Genomic DNA, 23,843 nt, shown 5'->3' on the forward strand with positions numbered 1-23,843 from the left:
AGGGGATCCAGGTGTGGTCTTACTATGGGTCGCAGCTGGTTCAGGATGAGCCTTTCCAGGGTCTTCATGATGTGGGAGGTCAGTGCCACGGGCCTGTAATCCTGGGGGCCACTGGGACGTGGCGTCTTTGGTACAGGGACGAGGCATGATGTCTTCCACATCACTGGGACCCTCTGCAGACTCGGACTCAGCATAAACAGTTTATGAAAGACTCCACACAGCTGAGGACGAGGGGACTCACTCCGTCTGGTCCAGCAGACTTGCCTGAGTGAAGTCTCCTCATTTGCATCTCAACCTGGTATAGAGATTGACAGACCACGTAACTTTCGCGCATTGCATGCCGGTAACTCGTGGCAAAACAATCCAAGTACCTGCATCAAATGCAAGCATTTTCAGCACCGCAAAACGTTCATTCTTCAGTTCCAATAAATTCTTGCTTTTTCTTTGCCCCCCAAAAAGGTATGTACAAAACGAAGGAGAACAATGCCGGTCCGTACAAAGACAGACTTAATGAAAAGTCAAACCAGTGAAAGTGTTAGATCCTTACGAGCACACAGAGGGACAAAATACGTTAGCGTGCTGCCCAACTTCACCACGCTCATATTTATAACCATACGGTTCTTGGAGTGAGTGCATACACTCGTGAAGTTTGGTAACTTCAGGTCACTGCAACAAGCCCAGGTACAGTTTACCGACGGATGGGTACAGGACCTTGAAATGCACCGTGTAGAAAGTAAAGACCATCGTACGTATCATAAGTTTACCAGTCTCACAAATCGTCTTCATAAATACACATTCGTTAACCGTTTATTAATAGGACCTTTAAGCTCAACGGTAATTAATTAGTAGTGGAAATAATTTCTGGTACGCATCACAGAAATGTAGCAGTGACAATAATATTGTATGCTGTAATCGTACTGGGCAATTAGTGATAGAAAACAACTGTTTTATCCTGTGAATAAAAGTATATGTTTTTGTCAGTGTACCATGGTAATAACAGAAGCGAAACACAATATTGTGTCAGGACAATTCACTATTTATGCACAATAAACAAAGGAGCATAGCGCGACAATTTCTGTTCAGCGCCAGACTTGCTTGTAACCTATTTCACCAATTATGTTAAGAAAAATGACGCATTAACTACAACAGCAGACTGATCTTCGTGTAAATGCTTGGAGCAGACTAACCTGTGAGCTGGAGGGTTCTGGGACGTTATATTTTGTCTTTGAATGGCTGCAATCCAGGCCACCCGTCGCCTCTTTGTTACTTCGGAAACATGGCTCGAACAATTTCTCTTCAACGACGTAATCCGGTTGTTATCGGATTACGTCTTTACCCGTCGGCTTTCCGTGGCTGTCATGCGACTGGCTATTGCAGTTAATAATACAACAGCTTCTTGCCATTTTTTGGGTTTCTTTTTATCGCTGTATAACTGATTTCAATTGAAAGCCTGCGTGCGCTAGTACCTCTTGCCACGAGTTCCCAGAATTCTTTGCGGTTTTACCCCTGAGTGACGTCACATTTTCAATCTCTATTGAGTGAAGGTGATGGGTGGGGGAGGGGTGTCAGGAATCTCACAGGAAGCAACAGCGCCAAGAGAAGAGAGAGGCTGGCACAGTGGTGTGGCTCTGGATTCCAGGCTGACTACAGGTGAGGTTGTGGGGGTGGGAGCAGACACTGTAGTGTCGAATCTATTGAAAAACAGATTCAACTCGTTAGCTCTGTTCTCACCTCCCTCAGCTCCCCTGCTGTTGGTTGGCCTGAATCCAGTGATGGTCTTCATGCCCCTCCACACCTCTCTCATGCTGTTCTGCTGGAGTTTCCACTCCAGCTTCCTCCTGTAATTGTCCTTAGCCTCTCTGATCTTGTCCTTTAGTAACACCTGGACCTTCCTCACCTCCTCTTTGTTGCCCCCTCTGAAAGCCCTCTTCTTGTTGTTGAGGAGGGCTTTGATGTCCTTAGTCACCCACGGCTTGTTATTTGGGAAACAATGAACAGTCTGAGCTGGAACAATGGAGTCGGTGCAGAAAGTTATGTAGCCTGTGATACACTCAGTAAGCTCATTGATGTCCTCGGCGTGAGGCTCACAGAGTGTTTCCCAGTTGGTCACCTCGAAACAGCCCTGTAGTTCCACTATTGCCTCCTCTGACCACCTCCTAACAGTCCTGGTGGTCACAGGTTCCCTCCTCACAATTACTGGTCTATAACTCCCTAATTTGATACAGTGAACATTATATCAGGTGATGATGATTTAGACTTTAATGGTAACTTTTCCATCACTTTGTATCATTAATTGGGTTGTCAGGCCTTAAGGTTTTCACTCTCCAAGTATTTTCAAGCCTCACAAGGCAACAAACCAAAAGAGTTTGTGAAAGTTTTCCTCCTCAATTACAACCAGTTGTAAAAAACAAACATGCTGCCATCTGTCTACTGCTTCTGGGGTGTATTTGAGATACTGCTCTATCTGCTGTACCTGCTGTTTATTGGACAAAATTTGTCTATAATACAAACAAGTAGGAAATGTTTGGTTCAGTGTACATTATATGGATCATTAAAAAGAAAACTGGATTATTCTCATTCAACACCAAGTCTATACACATTTTCAGTACGAAATGATCAATGTGTTGTTGGGGGGTGTGATGGAGTCAGCATGTGGTAGGAGACCTCCTGAGCGCTGACTGGAAATCACTTTTGCTTCAGTTTCAGTATTCACTGCAGTGACCAAATGCCTAACCCCTCTCACTCTATTAATCTTTTCAACCCATTTACATTTGACCCTGTGTGTCAGTTTGTTACCATTTCTTTATCTTTCTGTTTTTTGAACTATGCTGCTTATACTAATCCCAGATATATGTCTGGGCCACTTTCAGTCCTAACACACTCACTTTTGGCACAGGTGGGTAATAATATACTTCGTATTGTGTGCAAATATTTTAGGCTGGCAGAGTTGAGCCTTAGCACCTAATAAATGGGCCGTATTTTGTCAGACAAGCTTGTATAAAGTCCAAACGTGTGCAGGAGTGCTAGAGGAACTGGCTAGGGACACACACACACACACACACACACACACATACAGTGATAACACTCACAGGATACCTTAATTCCTTATTAATTAGTCAAGTTGTCTTGTCATTAATGAGAACCAAGTTGGATACTTTAACTGAACGATGAGGTGGGATTTTTTTTAAGTCATTTTATTTTTTCCAATATTGCAAGCACACATTAAATAAACAGGAAGAATCAGTAATTTCTGAAGGGCTTTTTGTCACGTCTCCATATTCACTCTGAGTTTGACAGTTTTTGAAAACTGCTTACTGTATCTCTCTCTCTCTTTGACTCAAAATTAACGCCAACATGGAAGAACCAAAGATTCCTCCACAGCTATAAAAATGTGTTTTTCCTGTTCAAAAATGTCCATCTTGTGAGCATTTAAAAATTTAAAAAAGAAAAAAAGAATTTATGGTCACTGTGGATAGTTTCCTCCTTCACTGGCGCATCTGTCTGCTAGGCCTCACCTCTGCTAACTTGAGGCACTGCACTGCTAATGACTGTTATGTTTGAGCCATTTGTGCCTTTGGTCATTTTTGATGTATAAATTGTATTATTATAAATTGTCCAAAATGCAAAGTCAGAAATTAATGGATTAGAATTAATTAATGAATAGAGTGGCTATGTTTGTCTTATCCTTTCATAAATTTTCTACCACATGAAAAAAAAGCCAAACCAGATTTTGGGTGCTTTAATAGCTTTGTAGCACCCAACTAATTTCACTTGCAAAGCAAGCAGGAAAACAAAATGAGAGTCAGCACATGCAGTAGTTTTACTCACAACCTTCAGAGCAGTCTGTTGTCACAGCCTGATAGTGAATTGATGATGGAAACCATTGAACATAATGATGAAAGGGTACCTCCCGAAAGGCTGTTCATCTGGACGTAGCGTTTTCAGTGGGAGAAACATTTTGTCACTCATCAGTTCAGTTATTGTGCAAATGTATTGTTTATAAGGTGGGGGAACCTGCAGTCAGCTGAGACTGAAGAAGTCACTTGGGTGAATTATGAAACAGAATCAGCCTTTTGGGACTTACTTACCTGGGTGATTGAGCATGCATGTAATGTCACAAGAAAAACAATGGTGTGCTTCTGACTTTCTTACAGTGCACAACGGAGTGCCACAGGGTTCTGTATTAGGTCCCCTTCTATTTATCATTTATCAATCAATCAATCAATCAATCAATCAATCAATCAAAGCTTTATTCGTCACATGCAGGTTGCCCTGCAGAGAAATGGGACACCCCCCCCCCCCCGACCTTACACATATAGCACAGACATTACATGGGGATACAGGTCGGAGATTGGTATCATTAGAGAAAAAAAAAAACACTGAAATGTACACTACAATGGGGAAAGTACAAGAGGAAAAAAAGAGATCCCTACTCATGCTATGCTTCCATAGTAGGACAGCAGCATTTACGTAAACAATCTTAGTCTACATGTGCCAGATGCAAACTTGCACTTCTATGCTGATGATAGTTATTTACAGCTGTGGTTCAACTCTTGTCCAAGCCATTGACTCCTTGCAGAAAGCCTTTTCTGCTGTCCAGCACTCATTACTTCAGCTTAAACTTGTTCTCAACGCAGACAAAACAAAGCTCGTGTTGTTTTCTAAATCAAGGAGACGAGCCCAAACAATCCCATCAGTAACCACTCTTGAAGGTAATAAAATAGAGTTGGTTCACACCTATAAATATCTGGGAATCTTAATTGATGACTCGCTTACCTTCAAATCACATGTAGAGAATCTTGTGAAAAACCTGAAGTTAAAATTGAGATTTTATTTTCAAAATAAGTTGTGTTTCTCTTTTAATACAAAGAAGCGGCTTGTTGCTGCAACATTCTTGCCTGTGCTGGATTATGGTGATATTCTATATATGAATGCTTCTGCTCAATGTCTTCGAATAGTTAATTCTGTGTATCATGTTGTGATCAAGATGGCGCCGAGTATGGCAGCCTCGTCGCGAGCTCCCCCAAGCAACGGCTTTCTTCTGTGATTTGATTTCTCTGAGGTTCATCACTAACTGTAAATTTCAGACTCACCACTGTGAGTTATACTCTCAGGTAGGATGGCCTGCTTTGGTAATTCGGAGGAACTCTCATTTATACAGTTTTATATACAAGGCAATACTTGGGTTGCTGCCTTCTTATATATGTTCCCTGCTTGTAATGAAACATGCTGGTCGGTATTCTCTTCGTCCGCATGGCTACTTGTTGCTTTCTGTTCCATTTGCCCGAACTGAACATGGTAAAAGAGTTGGTTTCAACGTAACTTTATTCTTTCATGAGGATCGAAATTGTGTTGATATCTGGTGAACGCAGTAACCGGGTCATTGCAGCAGATTTCAATGCAAGACACCCTACGAGACCACCCATCTCCCATGCTACAGTTAGCAAACTGCTTGCTAAGTTTCGTGAAACTGGTTCAGTGTTGGATTTGCCAAAATGTGGACACAAGAAAACTGTCACTAATGAAGAAACATCAGTGGCTGTCCTAGCTTCATTCAGCAAGAGCCCACAGCGTAGCACTCGCCACATGTCACTGGAGAGTGGCATTAGTCGAACATGCCTTCGGTGGATATTAGCTACTCACAAATGGCACCCTTACAAACTCCAGCTACTGCAGCATCTCAACGAGGATGACCCAGATCGGCGCACAGAATTTGCAGAATGGGCAAAACAAAAATTGGAACAGGACCCTCAGTTCACGCAGAAGATTTTGTTCAGTGATGAGGCAAACTTTTATGTGAATGGTGACGTTAACAAACAAAACCACCGCTATTGGTCTGACACTAACCCACATTGGATGGATCCCTCCAAGACTGTTGGACCAACAAAAGTGATGGTTTGGTGTGGTATATGGGGTACAACGATAGTGGGTCCATTCTTCATCAATGGAAACCTCAAGGCCACTGGATATTTGAAATTGCTACATGATGATGTGTTTCCCTCTTTATGCACTGAAGCTGGCACGTTCCCTGAGTTTTTCCAGCAAGATGGTGCACCACCACATTATGGGTGCCAGGTCCAAGCATTCCTAGATAAACAATTTCCTGGAAAGTGGATTGGTCGCCATGGGCCAGTTGAATGGCCCCCAAGGTCTCCCGATCTGACCCCCTTAGACTTTTATCTTTGGGGTCATCTGAAGGCAATTGTCTATGGTGTGAAGATACGAGATGTGCAGCACCTGAAACTACAGATATTGGATGCCTGTGCTGGCATTTCTTCTGCGGTGTTGCTATCAGTGTGTGAAGAGTGGGAGAAGAGGGTTGCATTGACAATCCAACACAATGGGCAGCACATTGAACACATTTTATAAGTGGTCAGAAACTTGTAAATAACTCATGAAAGAATAAAGTTACGTTGAAACCAAGCACACCATTGTTTTTCTTGTGACATTACCAATATGTTTGATGTGTCACATGGCCCTCTTCCTATTGAAAAAACAAAAGTTGTATCCTAGATGGCCGACTTCTAAATGGCCACCATGGTCACCACCCATCCTGAGGAGTTTGCCCCCTCACATATACTAATGTGCCACAAACAGGACTTTAATATCACCAACCATTCCCATGTTATTATGGTGTATCCATATAAATGGCCCACCCTGTATACACATTAACATAGTAACTCACACAAATTACACACTGTGAGCTGCTAATATGCTATCTGCTATTAGCAGAACAAACAGATAAAACAGTTCAAAACAAATTTCAGATTATTTACCTCTAGATATCTTCAAAGTTCTTAACCTAACAGCAAACTCTGCATTCACCAAGGTAATAAGAACTTATTCTTTGGTATTGTTATCAGTTGGCACCCTGCGCGTTTGCTCTCTCTCCATATCTACCTCTCTAGGAGGTCAACCTCAAACACCACCCTCATAATTCCTTGATTGGTCCAAAATTCACTGACAACCAATGCCAAACAAAAAAATCAAGGCTGACAGTCTGATGCTCAGCAGGGTGGGTAGTAGACTTTGCTGTGCGCGTCATTCTCAAGTACATTTTATTCCATTTTATTAACGTGTAACAAATCATCTTGTCAACTACTGTTTTAACTAGTGATGGTAAATTCGATTCTTTTTACTGAATCGAGTTTGAATGAGTCACTCACCAAAGTGAATCGGGTTTTTTGAGTCATTTGAGTCACTTAGTCAGTTGACCAGAGAGTGCAAAAAATGTACATTTTCACTCAAACTTAATTTGTTTCTCTTTTCATGCAAATCCTGCTGCTAAGATGAGTGATTGAGAAAAAACAACAACAACTATTTTATAGAGCAAAAAAGAGCAAAAAAAAGATTTCTAAAGGGAACATTTATTTTATTTATTTTTATTTTATTTTATTAGGATTTTCCTCAAATGTGTCAAATATATATTTTCTCATCTAAATGTCCACTGAGCTGTGAGCCAGTGGGCAGTAATGCTTCTTAACACTGGCTGCCAACCAAGAAGAAGAAGAAGCTGTGAGCCAGGAGGGAGGGGGTGAGTGAGTGGTCGTGTCCAAATTCATGGGGAGCATCCTCCTGAGGACCCGGCCTTCGCGGTCTACGTGGGCCGGGTCCTCAGAAGTTCGTGTAGGCCGGAAGTAAACGGCTGTGAAATTGGACGCTCTAGCCTTCTGATTAGCGTCACCGCTGTCTCGTTGGAGTTTAATAAACTCGGCCATCTGCTTCTTGCTATCTAAAATATAACAGGACACTGGCGTAAATTCTCGACCATCTCACACTTCTGTTTAATCGGTTTTCTGTTTGACGTTTATTCAGCTGTGTGAAAACCAAGAAGGAACCCACCCGGAGGATTAACAAAGTTTTATTTTATCTAATCTAATCTAACAACTTTAATCTCAGCCAAACCGATTTACTCACGAACAAACAAAACACTGAAAAAAGCCCAACAATAACATTTTTAGGTTGTCTAAGTGGCTTATATATTATGTTTAACCTGAGTAGCGAAAGTCCGCGGTGATCTGAAAATGATGTGCCGGGAGTTGTGCCGTTCTCGGCGGCTTCAGTGACCCTCGAGCTCTCGGATAGCTATCGAGCTGGTGGGTAACAGACATCTCCGAAAATGTCGAAGCACTTTTGCAAATATGCGATACCTTGATAAACCGAGCAGATATTTGAAGTTTACACAGCTACATTCTCACCTGAAAATATGCTAAAAGTTTATTTTGTGACCCAGAAAGATTAGTAAGAGTAATTTTAAAACTTAGTAGTGGCCACCATTGCCGGAAACTGGAGTTTGGCTGGGCCGCGCTATGAATTCTGGGATATGGTGGGCCACAAAGGACACACCCGACCCATCCTTCAAATTCGGGGAAAAGGAGGACGCATTTGTCGGCTGCATTCGGAGGAGTCTACGAATTTGGACAGCCTTCGGCACGTCGCTGTGACGTAATCGGTCTACAAATGCGGCCTCAGGAGGATGCAGCCCATGAATTTGGACACGACAAGTGAGTGATTCGTTCGCTCTATGATTCAGCACAGGAGGGAGGGGTTAGTGACCTAATGTGCTGTTAGCATGTTAGCAGAGCGATGCTACTGTGAAGTGAGGAGCTATTGTCTTGATGTGAGCTTCTACTCGGGGTTTTTTCTTCTAGTTCAGAGCAGAAATGTTTTTGTTGAGAAACTGGCTGTTGTTTTTTTTCCACACAATTTTAATTAAGCTAGATATATTTCTACTAATGAAATTAGTTTGCTAACAGCAACGGGGATGAGTTAGTGAGTCAGTTGGGCTTGTGAATCATGATTCACGAGTCATTAAAGGGATTCTTGAGTATTGAACGATTCGTTCATGATTCACGCATGACTAGTTTTAACACATAATGAACTTTAAAACATTAAATATTTAATTAGCTTTTAGCTTTTTACTCATTTGCCATAGTCACTCAAGGCCTGGGCTACAGCTTTCCTAATAAATAAGAAAATAAGTAAATAAAACCCTTCTTTCATATACCCATCCATCCAGGCTTTTGCTTCCAAATGAACATCACGGGGGGCTTGAGCCTAACCTCAGAACACTGAAAATAATCCAGAGGGAAACCAAGCATGCTAACGCCACACAGAAAGAGCACAGATGGAGTCAAACCCAGTACCTTTGTGAAGCAACAGTGCCAACTGCTGCACCACCACCATGCGGCCTGCTGCTGCTGTTTTTAAAGGTGCTGATGAGAGGCCTCGTCCTCTCGCCGGGGACATTTGATTCAGGTTTGCTGATAAATTGCAGCTGCTATTTGTTTCTTTCCCTGTGGAAAGAGACGATGAATTCACTTCATTAAAATTCACAGGGTAAGATGACACCTTTTATTTAAGGTCTCCCATTCTCTCTCGGCTCTTTTCTTTTTTACACCGAGGAGATTGATTTGAATTTTAATTTGCCAGCACAATGTCACAGCGTATGTTTGCGAAATAAGGTCAAGGAGCTCAAGTTGTTTTACAGGATCAATACGAGGAGATGTAATGTAATAAAGGAAAAATGCTGGGCTTTGCCAATACTCACAGGGCTTCAAATACCACCTTCCTTTAAAAATATTACCAAAAATATAATTCTGATATATCCAAGGGATTTTCGCTACATGCGTCTTCTGTCAACGAAAGTCTTGCACTAGCCACTGAATTTTACTCTGAGTTTATGAGGGCAATGTGTCTGAACAACAAACGGGGTACAAGTATTTCAAGAACAGGAAAGTGTGCATCGACCACTTTCACATGCACCAGCCAAAGCCCAAGCTGTGGGATATATCTGTTGACTGAAGCGGACATGCTCAGCTAGGTTTTTGAGAGCATCTGGTGGATTCACTTATTACTGACTTCATGAGGCTCTCGACTCCCGGTTGACCTGTGATAATTCACACACACGCCATATGGTTGTGATAGCCAGTGTGCAATACTCAGAGGCTTTGCTTCTTATTAGATCTGATCCCAACTTACTCTTTTCTGTTGTCGCCATATGAAGTTGTAGGCAGATTGTAATTACAAAGTACTTCACATTCTGTTCCCCTATCAAGTACTATAGATCTAAATCCACTATGATTAAATTAAATCAAATTATGATACCATTCTTTTCTGAAGTAGTATGCAAAAAGTGATGTTAATTGTTGTTATAGCTTGTATAGGTTACACTGTTGCAAGAAAATGAAGCTAACATAGGCAGAATATTTAATTTATCTGTATAAATAGTTCTACTTGATCCATCATTGTTGTTCTGATAACATAAAGGTATGTGATCACAATGATTGTGTATGCAGCGGCCACACAGGAACATTCTCTACAGATACAGATGAGCTGGTAAGTGTCATAGCTAACTGCAAACTGGAGCCAATGACACAACTGTTAAACGGTTTATTGCAAAAGTGGAATGAAAGTTTAACCAAATGTCGATTCTGACAGTTCTGACTACCTACCTTAGCCTGCTTCCACACATGGTGGCAGTGGCATAGATAGTGTTAGACTGATGGTGCAGAGATTCTTAGGCCTGGAAAAGCAGGCCTAAGAAAAAAAGAGACAAAGAAAAAAAGGAACAGCAACAAAACTCCAAACCCAGATTGTAGCTGTTTTTTGTTGGCAACCAAAGAGAAATATTAAAAGGTTAGAGAACCAGTTGCTATCATGTGCATACTCGATTCAGGGCAGATGGGAGCTCCAAGTGGCTCAGTTTGATGAAACTGATGAAGGTCTTACATTTTGTGACCATCAATTGTTAGATATAGTGAAGTTAAACTAGCTGAAGAATACTGACCACCTAACCTGGCTGAACCAAACCAACGGTTTTTTTTCTAGAAGATATGATCTGCTTCTGGAGATGGCGCAAAAGCTCTGGATGCAAGTTTGTAAAAAATGCTGCAACTTGACAGTAATTTAAATGATTCTCTGATACAAGTTTGCAAAGCCCATTGGGCTTCATTCATTCTCAAGAATGTAGCTCAATAAGGACACTGATGAGGCATGGAATTAATATTTCTCAGTTTTCACATAACGTTGACATATACAATCTTGTTCTAAGCTCTTGGAGAAGATCAGGATTTCATCTAGATAAACATACACAAAGTGTTCAGGAAATCTTGAGTGAGTCTTTTATTTATTTCTCTATGGCCTCCCTATCTGGTTGAGAGTGGTTATACAGGTGGCTGGTTTGTATTGGTAATGGTTCCAGGTAGAAGATCAATAGTCGTTATAATTTGGCTGGTAGCAACATAATAGCTGTAAGGACCTTTAACATCATGAACCCATTAGATGGAGAGAAACGGGTGGAGGGGGGAAACCTGGGAGAAGAAGACTCCACCCAAGGGCAGAAAATATGTTTTGCACTTCCTGGGTTGAGAACCACAGGGAAGTGGGAAAAACATGGAAAAATCCCCAGCCTTTCCACATAATACCAGTAAGAAATTACAATCTGAGTAATTATTCAGTTTGTTAAAGGTAAAGTGTATTCAGCTAATTAAGTAGCTTACGCACTATATGTAACACCTTCTGAATTAGTGACAGTGCTTTGGTTATTTGTACAGCAGAGCTCTTCCTAATCAGATTAACCGTAAGATGAACAAATGCCTTATTATTTATGCAATCCCTGTACCATCATTGTGATACAACATACTACATGTGTACCAATGTAGTTTACAAATTACAATAAACTTTTTTTTACTATTCTCACAAATAAATTTGATATGTAGTTATATATAGAGCGCATGTTGACACAATCCCCTAAATACCCCCATTCATTTTAAATAATAATATAATTGCTGGCAACTGCCATAAATATTTCAAACTAAAGAGTTACATCATCTTTCCTGTCAGGGAAACAGCTGATAAAGAAGATGAATCAGACAATGTATTGTTGTTGGTTTGGGCTGTACACAGTTTTGCTCCAGAGAGCACAAAGATTTAAGGGCCTTTAAAAGCCCAAGTTTAATTGCTGTGTTAGTATGGGTGTTATCATTATTCCACTCATGCTATTTGGTCCTTGATTGCTGCTCATATGTTTTTATGGCTGAGAACAGTGATTGGAGATCAGGAAATAAAGCATTATTCCTGGAGCCATGTGGCGGATTCACAGGGAAACCAGTCATTCAGATCAGCACATTAAGCAGCATTGTACCTGCCCATATCAACCCAATCCCCACTTCTCTGAGACTCAGACTAAGGTTTGGGTCTGTTCATTTAGGCATCACAAAGAGCTTCATTGCAGCGCTGAATATCAATTTTATTTATACAGCATATTTAATTATACTATAAATCAATATGGAAAAACATTTAAAACATTAAAACCTGTATAGGTGTAGAGTGTAGTAGAACACACACACATTTTTTGTGTGTTTCTATATGTATGCACAGATGCAACTGATCTCAGGTCAACAGGCAGCCTTTTCCAAAGACCACAGTAACTGAAAACAGCCTCACTACACTTAGATCTAAATCTGGGAATAGTTCAAAGATACGCATCTGATGACCTAAGAAGTCTGACTAGGTTATAGACAGTGAGTCAGTGAGAAATGTATTAGGGGCCAAATAATTGAGAGCTTGATGAACAAACTGGTTGATATTAAAAGTAATTTCTGTATTGACGTGGAAGTCAAAGAAGTGTCTTCAGTATTGGAGTAATACAGTTTGTTTATGTGTAAGGATTCTGGCTGCTGCATTCAAAATTTGTTACAGTGATCTTAGTGATGATTTGGATAATCCCAAGTTTCTAACCTGCTTAATATGAATGATGATAAGTTATCAGCAGTTGCTGCAGTTTAAAACCACAACAGAAAACCTTGATAGCCATTCATGCTGTGACGAGACTTCACTGAAACTGTTTGCTATGGTTTAGTAAAAATAAATACCATGAAACTGAAATTAGAAATTAAAAAAGGGAGGGGAAAAATATAATCTAAGAGCTTTTTTGTCATGGATTTCTCTTTCTTTAGTTTGTGTTTACATATTTTTCACATCAGTCCACACCAAGCAGTAGTGAAAATGAGTCAAAGTGACAGCAGGTATTAACATCTTTCTGCAAATTTCTAAAACCTGGAAAAATATGGAACTCTCATTCACATCCCAGTTGCAAAGTATGATTTTTGCACAGGCGCTGGATTTTGGAAGTGTATCCCATTTTTCTCTGACAGACACTTTCAAGATCACATGGGCAACATCTGTGAGCTGCTGTCTTCAGATTGCATACAGATGTTGTATGATAATTAAGTCTGGGCTTTAGTTGAGCCATGCAAGGACTGAGAAATATTAAATGGATCTCATCAGATATTGTGAGTTCTGCCAAGAGAGTTCAAGTTTTCTCTCATGAGGCCAGAATCTTTTAAATGCGGTTTGGGAAACTTTTAGCTGCTCTGATATGAAGCACTAATTAATATGCTGCTTCTGCAATGTTGTGGCTTTTGACAGGGTCTCCCAGCCTAGCAGATGTCTTCTGAAACTTTGCTAGAGTCAACAATGAGTTTACAGTCTTGCTTTTCATTTGTTTATCTTGCCATTACTGAGGCTACTGTGCTCCTGGGAACTTTGATTTATGCCTCATAATCAATATTATGCATCTATCCAATTTCTGTGACTAACCTCGTTTGATTTGCCAGGGTAGCAGTCTGAGCAGATGTTACTGTCAAAGTCCCTCTGTCCTCCTGAACGGCCCTGCCGAGCTTTGGCTTTTATTGTGTTTGTCTTTGTTTAGCCATCTCAGGAGGCAGTTCCTCATAATCTGCTGTCTTCACCTTTATCGGACATACCTGGTAGCCGATCTCTGATTGACTGACTTGTGATCAGAGATTACAGTAACGCGTTACTGTAATCTGATTACTTTTTTTCGAGTAACGAGTAAAGTAAGGGATTACTATTGCAAAAGCGGTAATTAGATTACCGTTACTTTCCCGTAGGAACGCTGCGTTACTGCGTTACTAAAACCGTGATTTTTTGCGAGAATGTCTTACGACAGTGACAGTCACGCCACACTGTGCCATCTTTCGCTGTCTCAGTCCCCAAACAAGCTCTCTTTTTCGGTGGAGAAGCAGTCTCCTCTTCTGCAGTGTGAACAAATTCAAATTGTGAGCAATGGGAAGGTCAAGCAGCATGCACAGCGTGGTTCAGACTGATAACACTACCAAAAGGAAGCCAAACACTGTCACCCTTTACAACAAAACAAAGTGTGGCGTGGATGTGATGGATGCCAGGATTGTGAGTGATTGCTGAAAATGTTGTAATGTACTCACTCGCTTTTTATTATTATTTGTAAATATGTGTACAAATGGTTGGTTTTTTGTACTGTTTTTATCAAAAAATCTCAGCAACAAAGGAAATACACCCATGTGTGTTGATTTCTCCCTAAGATGGCAAACTGAAACACTCCAAGTTGGTGACTTTTGGAGATTTATTTCCCTGGATGATTGAGAATGCATCAAGATGAAACACAAAAGGGAAGTTCACAGCTTTTAGCAGCTCCCCCACCCCCTCAATCACACACCCCCACTCCCCTCCCTCCAGAATTCCTAGGTAACAACCTAATATACGTATCTTCCACTTCCAGCATTTGACTGCTCTCCGGCTTTTAAAGGTAGAACGGTAGAAGCCTGGGACTCCAGGTGGTAAGCGAGTGCGCCGTTAGTGACAACAGCTGTGTGCATATCAACAATGGATAACATATCGACTGTGGGAGAGAGTAACCGCGGTAAAGTGAGCCGTCATTTGTGAGCTGCGGTCAAGCCAGCCGCCTCCTATCCGCCGCATAAATTTCCTTGCGCTTTTACACCAGTCTTTACGGTAGCGCCTTTTCGCTTTACGTACCGATTGAAAGCCTATACCCGCGCACACGTGCATGCGCGAGCACAAATTACAATGTAACAGCCCGATACAGTCAATACAATTATGGAAATGTCAGAAATTCATTAAAAATCATCCTGAGTAGTTGAGGTCCAACTTTCAACACATCCCCCCTCTGGGACACCTACTGTACCTGTGTGCCAGGTTTCATCCAGATTTACTGTAGAATTCCTCAGAAATTAAAGGAAACTTGTGTTCAATGCAATACAGCCAATACACTACAATTATGTCAATTTTCAAAAATTCATTAAAAATCATCCTGAGTAGTTGATGTCCAACTTTCAACAGATTCCTTCTCTAGGACACCTACTGTACCTGTGTGCCAGGTTTCAGCCAGATTTACTGTAGAATTCCTCAGAAATTAAAGGGTACTTGTATCCAATGCAGTCGGCCAATACAGTAGAATTATGTCAATTTTCGAAAATTCATTAAAAATCATCCTGAGTAGTTGATGTCCAACTTTCAACACATCCCCCCTCTGGGACACCTACTGTACCTGTGTGCCAGGTTTCAGCCAGATTTACTGTAGAATTCCTCAGAAATTAAAGGAAACTTGTGTTCAATGCAATACAGCCAATACACTACAATTATGGCAATTTTCAAAAATTCATTAAAAATCATCCTGAGTAGTTGATGTCCAACTTTCAACACATCCCCCCTCTGGGACACCTACTGTACCTGTGTGCCAAGTTTCAGCCAGATTTACTGTAGAATTCCTCAGAAATTAAAGTGTACTTGTATTCAATGCAATACAGCCAATACACTACAATTATGTCAATTTTCAAAAATTCATGAAAACTCATCCTGAGTAGTTGATGTCCAATTTTCAACAGATTCCTTCTCTGGGACACCTACTGTACCTGTGTGCCAAGTTTCAGCCAGATTTACTGTAGAATTCCTCAGAAATTAAAGGGTACTTGTATCCAATGCAGTCGGCCAATACAGTAGAATTATGTCAATTTTCGAAAATTCATTAAAAATCATCCTGAGTAGTTGATGTCCAACTTTCAACACATCCCCCCTCTGGGACACCTACTGTACCTGTGTGCCAGGTTTCAGCCAGATTTACTGTAGAATGCCTCAGAAATTAAAGGGTACTTGTATCCAATGCAATACAGCCAATACACTACAATTATGTCAATTTTCAAAAATTCATTAAAAATCATCCTGAGTAGTTGATGTCCAACTTTCAACAGATTCCTTCTCTAGGACACCTACTGTACCTGTGTGCCAAGTTTCATCCAGATTTACTGTAGAATTCCTCTGAAATTAATGGAAACATTTATTCAATCTAATACAGTCAGTACAGTAGAATTATGTCAATTTTCAAAAATTCATTAAAAATCATCCTGAGTAGTTGATGTCCAACTTTCAACACATCCCCCCTCTGGGACACCTACTGTACCTGTGTGCCAAGTTTCATCCAGATTTACTGTAGAATTCCTCAGAAATTAAAGGGTACTTGTATTCAATGCAATACAGCCAATACACTACAATTATGTCAATTTTCAAAAATTCATTAAAAATCATCCTGAGTAGTTGATGTCCAACTTTCAACAGATTCCTTCTCTAGGACACCTACTGTACCTGTGTGCCAAGTTTCATCCAGATTTACTGTAGAATTCCTCTGAAATTAATGGAAACATTTATTCAATCTAATACAGTCAGTACAATAGAATTATGTCAATTTTCAAAAATTCATTAAAAATCATCCTGAGTAGTTGATGTCCAACTTTCAACAGATTCCTTCTCTGGGACACCTACTGTACCTGTGTGCCAAGTTTCAGCCAGATTTACTGTAGAATTCCTCAGAAATTAATGGAAACATTTATTCAATCTAATACAGTCAGTACAATAGAATTATGTCAATTTTCAAAAATTCATTAAAAATCATCCTGAGTAGTTGATGTCCAACTTTCAACAGATTCCTTCTCTGGGACACCTACTGTACCTGTGTGCCAGGTTTCAGCCTGATTTACTGTAGAATTCCTCAGAAATTAATGGGTACTTGTATCCAATGCAGTCGGCCAATACAGTAGAATTATGTCAATTTTCGAAAATTCATTAAAAATCATCCTGAGTAGTTGATGTCCAACTTTCAACACATCCCCCCTCTGGGACACCTACTGTACCTGTGTGCCAGGTTTCAGCCAGATTTACTGTAGAATTCCTCAAAAATTAAAGGTTACTTGTATCCAATGCAGTCAGCCAATACAGTAGAATTATGTCAATTTTCGAAAATTCATTAAAAATCATCCTGAGTAGTTGATGTCCAACTTTCAACACATTTCTCTTCTGGAACACCTACTGTACCTGTGGGCTAGGTTTCATCTCAATCCGATGCATCAATAATTGTTTAATATTGATGGATCAAAAGTGCTGCGGAGAGAGTCATGACAGGGACTATAAAGAGACAGCATATTTGCTTGTCTTCACTGACTAGCTTTGAAATCCAGATTTTAATTTTAGAATATTAGGTGTACTTGTGGTTTGTATAGAATTTTAATGTTGAACAGGAATCAGAGTCTTCATCTCTTAGACCTCTCTTCTGTGGATGCAGCTCACATCATTCTGTACAAAACGATAATTTTTAATTCTGCAACGGTTTATAACCTGCATAGTTCACATTTCTGTATAGCTGTATATCTCATACTTCTGTATAGTTTTTTTTTTATTTCATATTCTGTATAGTTTTTCATATTTATATCCTGTTCATAGCTTGTACTCACTACAGCCTGTACATACTTATAGTTATAGCATATTCATAACTTACTTCATACTGTGTACATTGTAACATACCATAATAGACCCATTTCTGTAATATACTTACATACCTATATTATTGCTAATATATATTGTAATACATCTATTACAATATATACTTCTTGATGGATGCAAACTGCATTTCGTTGCCTTGTACCTGTGACATGTGCAATGACAATAAAGTTGAATTCTATTCTATTCTATTCTAAATTAATTCAGAAGACAAACACCCGTCTCTGCTTTTGAGATTAGCATTAAAACCCTCAGTTTTGACAAATAATACAGTTATAGTGGATCAGGTGACCCTGAATCTTCCCTTATTTGTGCTGCAATAAGCCTAGGCTCTTGCTGACTTCCCATCATGTATGAATTTTTTCCTTCTTTGCTCGTTCTGTGTTTATACACCTCTCTGCATTTAATCATTAGTTAGTATGTATCTCTTGCACAGTGTATATGTTGTCCTATGGGTGTCTCTCCTTGAGCCTGTTTCTGCCAGATGTTTCTACCTCTTCAAATGGAGTTTTTCCTTCCCACTCACACTAAATGTTAGCTCATATGGGGTACTTAAATTGTTGGGGTTTTCTTTGTATTATTGTTGTGTTTTTACCCAGCAACATAAAGTGTCTTTAGGTGACTGTTGTTGCGATTTGGTGCTGTATAAATAGAATAGAATAGAATAGAATAGAATAATGTACTTCAGACCGGGAGATTGGCAAAATGTATAAATAGGATGGCGATTAGGGGAATTGGAGACGGCTGTGTAACACAGCAGGGATACATTGGGAATAAGAAGACAGTGGAAGTAAGACTCAACACAAGAGACAAGAGGCCACCCAACTAAAACACAGACTAAGACACACGAGCTTGACACAGACAAAAGCATAAACAGACATGAAGACAAGACTGGCTTTAACACTAGAGTGTTTTCACAAGTGTTCCATCCACTTGTGGAACGCTGAAGAAGAACTACACTTAAAAGCAACATGGAACTGAAAACAAAAGAATACATAATGTAAACATATCATCAAATAATCCAGGACTCACAAGCAATGATATGATGAACAGAACTATAAAGAACAAAACTGAGAAATGCTTGTTAAACTGACCAAGAACTATGTCATCATGTCATTTTTTAATATCATAGTTAATGTGTCCTGATTTGTAGATAGTGCCATCTTACAAATACCAGGAAATCCAACTCGGTGACAAGCCAGAGTTGTCTGCCCACACACCCACTGACTAGAAAAAGGGTCCAGGACTCTTCAAGCTGGGATACAGGCATCAAAGAAAAAGATGTAAACAGATAGAAAGTCATTAGGAAGGCATAGTCTGTTGTTGCTGCTGCTGTCAGACTTTTAAATTCATCCACTTGTGTCCGACACATACTGAACAGGAATAAACATGACTCACTGCACTATCACTTTGTATGCCACAATGTTTGCTTAGACACCTGTATGCTTATATTGTTTATTATATCCCAGAAACATTAATGTTAAAACTTGTGCTCCTATGTCTATATATAAGTTTATTTTCATATATCTATATTAATCTATTTATAGCTCCATTCCCTCACTTCATTTTATACAATTGCTTTGTTCCTGCATGAGAGCTATTTAAAGTGGTTTCACACACAGTGCCTCCAGATGAATACAGAGTAGTTTTGGACAGCAGAGGCTGGAGAATGGTATTGCTCTCTGTGTGAAAAATAACTACTTATTTGAAATGAAGATGAATGTATGTTGTCAAGGCAAAAAAAAAGTTTTTTCTTTTAAACAGTACATTGCATAATGAGAGTTGGCAATTCGTCTTGTAATTGGAAGGTTGCCGGTTTGAGCCCCGGCTCCCACAGTCTCGGTCGTTGTGTCCTTGGGCAAGACACTTCATCTAAAACCTACTGGTGTTGGCCACAGGGGCCGATGGCGCGATATGGCAGCCTCACTTCTGTCAGTCTGCCCCAGGGCAGCTGTGGCTACAACTGTAGCTGCCTCCACCCGTGTGTAAATGAATAGTGGATTTGTAAAGCGCTCTGAGGGTCTCGAAAAGCACTATATAAATGGAATCCATTATTATTATTATTATTATTATTATAAGATTAGGGAAACCTGCAGTCAGCTGAGACTGCAGAAGTCACTTGGATGAGTGACAAAACTTTTCTCCCATTGAAAACGCTACGTCCAGATGAACAGAATCAACCTTTAGGGATTTAATTACCTGGATGATTGAGCATGCATCAAGACATTCTCCATGTTGTTTCTGAATTCTTTGTCACCTTATGAATAATGTATATAATTTTGAATAATTTCATGTAAATTTAAGTCTTATTAATAGAAACTGAGGAAAGAATGTAATTTGTTTTTACACGTCAAGATACTTGGATATGGGGATTAATAGGTAGTTATTTATATTTTTTCATTATCTTCTGTATTTCAAACTGTAAATTAAGCTTGTTTGGTTATATTTTTATTGCACTCTTGTAATTTTTCATGCTTATACTTTTAATACATTTTTGATAACATAAACGGGGCGATCGTGGCTCAAAAGTTGGGAGTTCGCCTTGTAATTGGAAGGTTGCCGGTTCGAGCCCCGCCTCGGACAGTCTCGGTCGTTGTGTCCTTGGGCAAGACACTTCACCCGTTGCCTACTGGTGGTGGTCAGAGGGCCCGGTGGCGCCAGTGTCGGGCAGCCTCGCCTCTGTCAGTGCGCCCCAGGGTGGCTGTGGCTACAATGTAGCTGCCATCACCAGTGTGTGAATGTGTGTGTGAATGGGTGGATGACTGGACGTGTAAAGCGCTTTGGGGTCCTTAGGGACTAGTAAAGCGCTATACAAATACAGGCCATTTACCATAAAAATAAATCTGAAAGATACCTGCATTTTTCAATACAAAATTCACAGATATTTTCAAAATTGATTTGGCATGCAGCATTACATTGGTAAAGTATAATATATTGCATTATAAACTTTCACAGGATCAGTACTGGACTATATCAAGTTCTGTATTGCAAATGTGACTGTGGACAAAAGCATTCGGGTTTTCCCAAACCAAAAACACCGGATGACCAGCGACGTCTGCACACTCCTCAAACCCCACAATGCTGACTTTACAGGGAGTGCAGAATTATCAGGCAAATGAGTATTTTGTCCACATCATCCTCTTCATGCATGTTGCCTTACTCCAAGCTGTATAGGCTCGAAAGCCTACTACCAATTAAGCATATTAGGTGATGTGCATCTCTGTAATGAGAAGGGGTGTGGTCTAATGATATCAACACCCTATATCAGGTGTGCATAATTATTAGGCAACGTCCTTTCCTTTGGCAAAATGGGTCAAAAGAAGGACTTGACAGGCTCAGAAAAGTCAAAAATAGTGAGATATCTTGCAGAGGGATGCAGCAGTCTCAAAATTGCAAAGCTTCTGAAGCGTGATCATCGAACAATCAAGCGTTTCATTCAAAATAGTCAACAGGGTCGCAAGAAGCGTGTGGAAAAACCAAGGAGCAAAATAACTGCCCATGAACTGAGAAAAGTCAAGCGTGCAGCTGCCAAGATGCCACTTGCCACCAGTTTGGCCATATTTCAGAGCTGCAACATCACTGGAGTGCCCAAAAGCACAAGGTGTGCAATACTCAGAGACATGGCCAAGGTAAGAAAGGCTGAAAGACGACCACCACTGAACAAGACACACAAGCTGAAACGTCAAGACTGGGCCAAGAAAAATCTCAAGACTGGTTTTTCTAAGGTTTTATGGACTGATGTAATGAGAGTGAGTCTTGATGGGCCAGATGGATGGGCCCGTGGCTGGATTGGTAAAGGGCAGAGAGCTCCAGTCCGACTCAGACGCCAGCAAGGTGGAGGTGGAGTACTGGTTTGGGCTGGTATCATCAAAGATGAGCTTGTGGGGCCTTTTCGGGTTGAGGATGGAGTCAAGCTCAACTCCCAGTCCTACTGCCAGTTTCTGGAAGACACCTTCTTCAAGCAGTGGTACAGGAAGAAGTCTGCATCCTTCAAGAAAAACATGATTTTCATGCAGGACAATGCTCCATCACACACGTCCAAGTACTCCACAGCGTGGCTGGCAAGAAAGGGTATAAAAGAAGAAAAACTAATGACATGGCCTCCTTGTTCACCTGATCTGAACCCCATTGAGAACCTGTGGTCCATCATCAAATGTGAGATTTACAAGGAGGTAAAACAGTACACCTCTCTGAACAGTGTCTGGGAGGCTGTGGTTGCTGCTGCACGCAAGGTTGATGGTGAACAGATCAAAACACTGACAGAATCCATGGATGGCAGGCTTTTGAGTGTCCTTGCAAAGAAAGGTGGCTATATTGGTTGCTGATTTGTTTTTGAATGTCAGAAATGTATATTTGTGAATGTGGAGATGTTATATTGGTGTCACTGGTAAAAAAAAATAATTGAAATGGGTATATATCTGTTTTTTGTTAAGTTGCCTAATAATTATGCACAGTAATAATCACCTGCACACACAGATATCCCCCTAAAATAGCTAAAACTAAAAACAAACTAAAAACTACTTCCAAAAACATTCATCTTTGATATAAATGAGTTTTTTGGGTTCATTGAGAACATGGTTGTTGTTCAATAATAAAATTATTCCACAAAAATACAACTTGCCTAATAATTCTGCACTCCCTGTAGGTCTGTTGACAGATCTCTGTACAGGTCTGCTCGAGCTGACCTGAAAAGGGGTCCCACCTGTCCAGCAACAACACACGAGAGGTGTGGCATGGAATAATAGACATCATAAACCACAGAGGCAGAACTGTGAAAACAGAAAACCTGAGTGTGCAGATAGCAGAGGAAATAAACAGCTTCTTCGCCCGCTTTGAAACACCACAACAGCAGCATTCATCTGCCTCAGCCCTGCTCCCATCCTCATCCTCACCTGGTTCCTGCACCGCTCCATTCACTGTAACGGAGCACGATGTCGTCATCATCATCATCATCATCAACTTTATTTATAAAGCACTTTAAAACAACCACAGCTGACACAAAGTGCTGTACATTGGAACTGTAAAATAAAATTACATGAGATATAAATAAAAAACAAATAAAAGAAGAGTGAAATCATTAATTAAATAACTACTGCATTAAAAAAGAAACTAAGTCTCACTGAGGTTAAAAGCCAAGGAATAAAAGTGGGTTTTAAGACGTGATTTAAAAGTGGACAGCAGATGTCAGATGTGTGTTCCTAGCAGTGAACCACAGGAAGGCGGCCGGTCCAGACGGAATACGTGGTAAAGTGCTAAGACCATGTGCCCACCAGCTCACCCTCATCTCCACCAGAATCTTCAACCTCTCACTGGATGAAGCAGCCATCCCATCCTGTCTAAAATCAGCCACAATCATCCCAGTACCAAAGAAGTCTCCCATCACCAGCCTGAACTATTATTGCCCCGTGGCCCTCACACCGGTAATCATGAAATGCTTTGAGAGACTAGTCCTTCAGCACCACCAAGGATTACCTCCCCCCAGAATTCGACCCCCACCAGTTTGCATACCGTGCAAACAGATTCACAGAAGATGCCATCACCCTCCACTCGGTGCTGAGTCACCTAGAACAGCGGCAGAGCTACGCCAGAATGCTCTTTGTGGACTACAGCTCACTCGCCCATTGAGAGCCTACTAACTTGCTGCATCACAGTAGGGTACGGCAGCTGCACTAAGTGCCTGAGTTCTGTTATTTAGTGTCACTTTGAAAGGACACACATCCAGCATTGACATATAATTGTTCTTTCAATTTTTGATAAAGATTACAGTGAATTGAGATGTAACTTGGCCCAGAGGTACGGTAGGACGCCCAGAGTAAGAAAGTGTTGAAAGTTGGACATCAACTATTATGTATGATTTTTAATGAATTTTTGAAAATTGACATAATTCTATTGTACTGACTGTATTAGATTGAATAAATGTTTCCATTAATTTCTGAGGAATTCTACAGTAAATCTGGCTGAAACTTGGCACACAGGTACAGTAGGTGTCCTAGAGAAGGAATCTGTTGAAAGTTGGACATCAACTACTCAGGATGATTTTTAATGAATTTTTGAAAATTGCCATAATTGTAGTGTATTGGCTGTATTGCATTGAATACAAGTACACTTTAATTTCTGAGGAATTCTACAGTAAATCTGGCTGAAACCTGGCACACAGGTACAGTAGGTGTCCCAGAGAAGGAATCTGTTGAAAGTTGTACATCAACTACTCA

The 23,843-nt window shown here is 40.4% G+C and overlaps 1 protein-coding gene across 1 annotated transcript in view; it reads left to right on the top strand.

The window, feature by feature from the left end:
- Positions 1–23,256, top strand: part of LOC146625014 (uncharacterized) — a 61,485-nt gene extending 38,229 nt beyond the window's left edge. The window contains exons 6-7 of the mRNA XM_085363244.1: positions 22,905–23,051; positions 23,131–23,256. Of these exons, the coding sequence (XP_085219370.1) occupies positions 22,905–23,051; positions 23,131–23,256 (273 nt within the window). The remainder of the gene's footprint in view (positions 1–22,904; positions 23,052–23,130) is intronic.
- Positions 23,257–23,843: the final 587 nt, after the last annotated feature.

This window comes from Diplotaxodon limnothrissa, linkage group LG9 (assembly GCF_057381915.1).
Source record: "Diplotaxodon limnothrissa isolate DT_005_m linkage group LG9, D_limnothrissa_male_GT1.1, whole genome shotgun sequence".
In the NCBI taxonomy this organism is placed as follows: Eukaryota; Metazoa; Chordata; class Actinopteri; order Cichliformes; family Cichlidae; genus Diplotaxodon; species Diplotaxodon limnothrissa.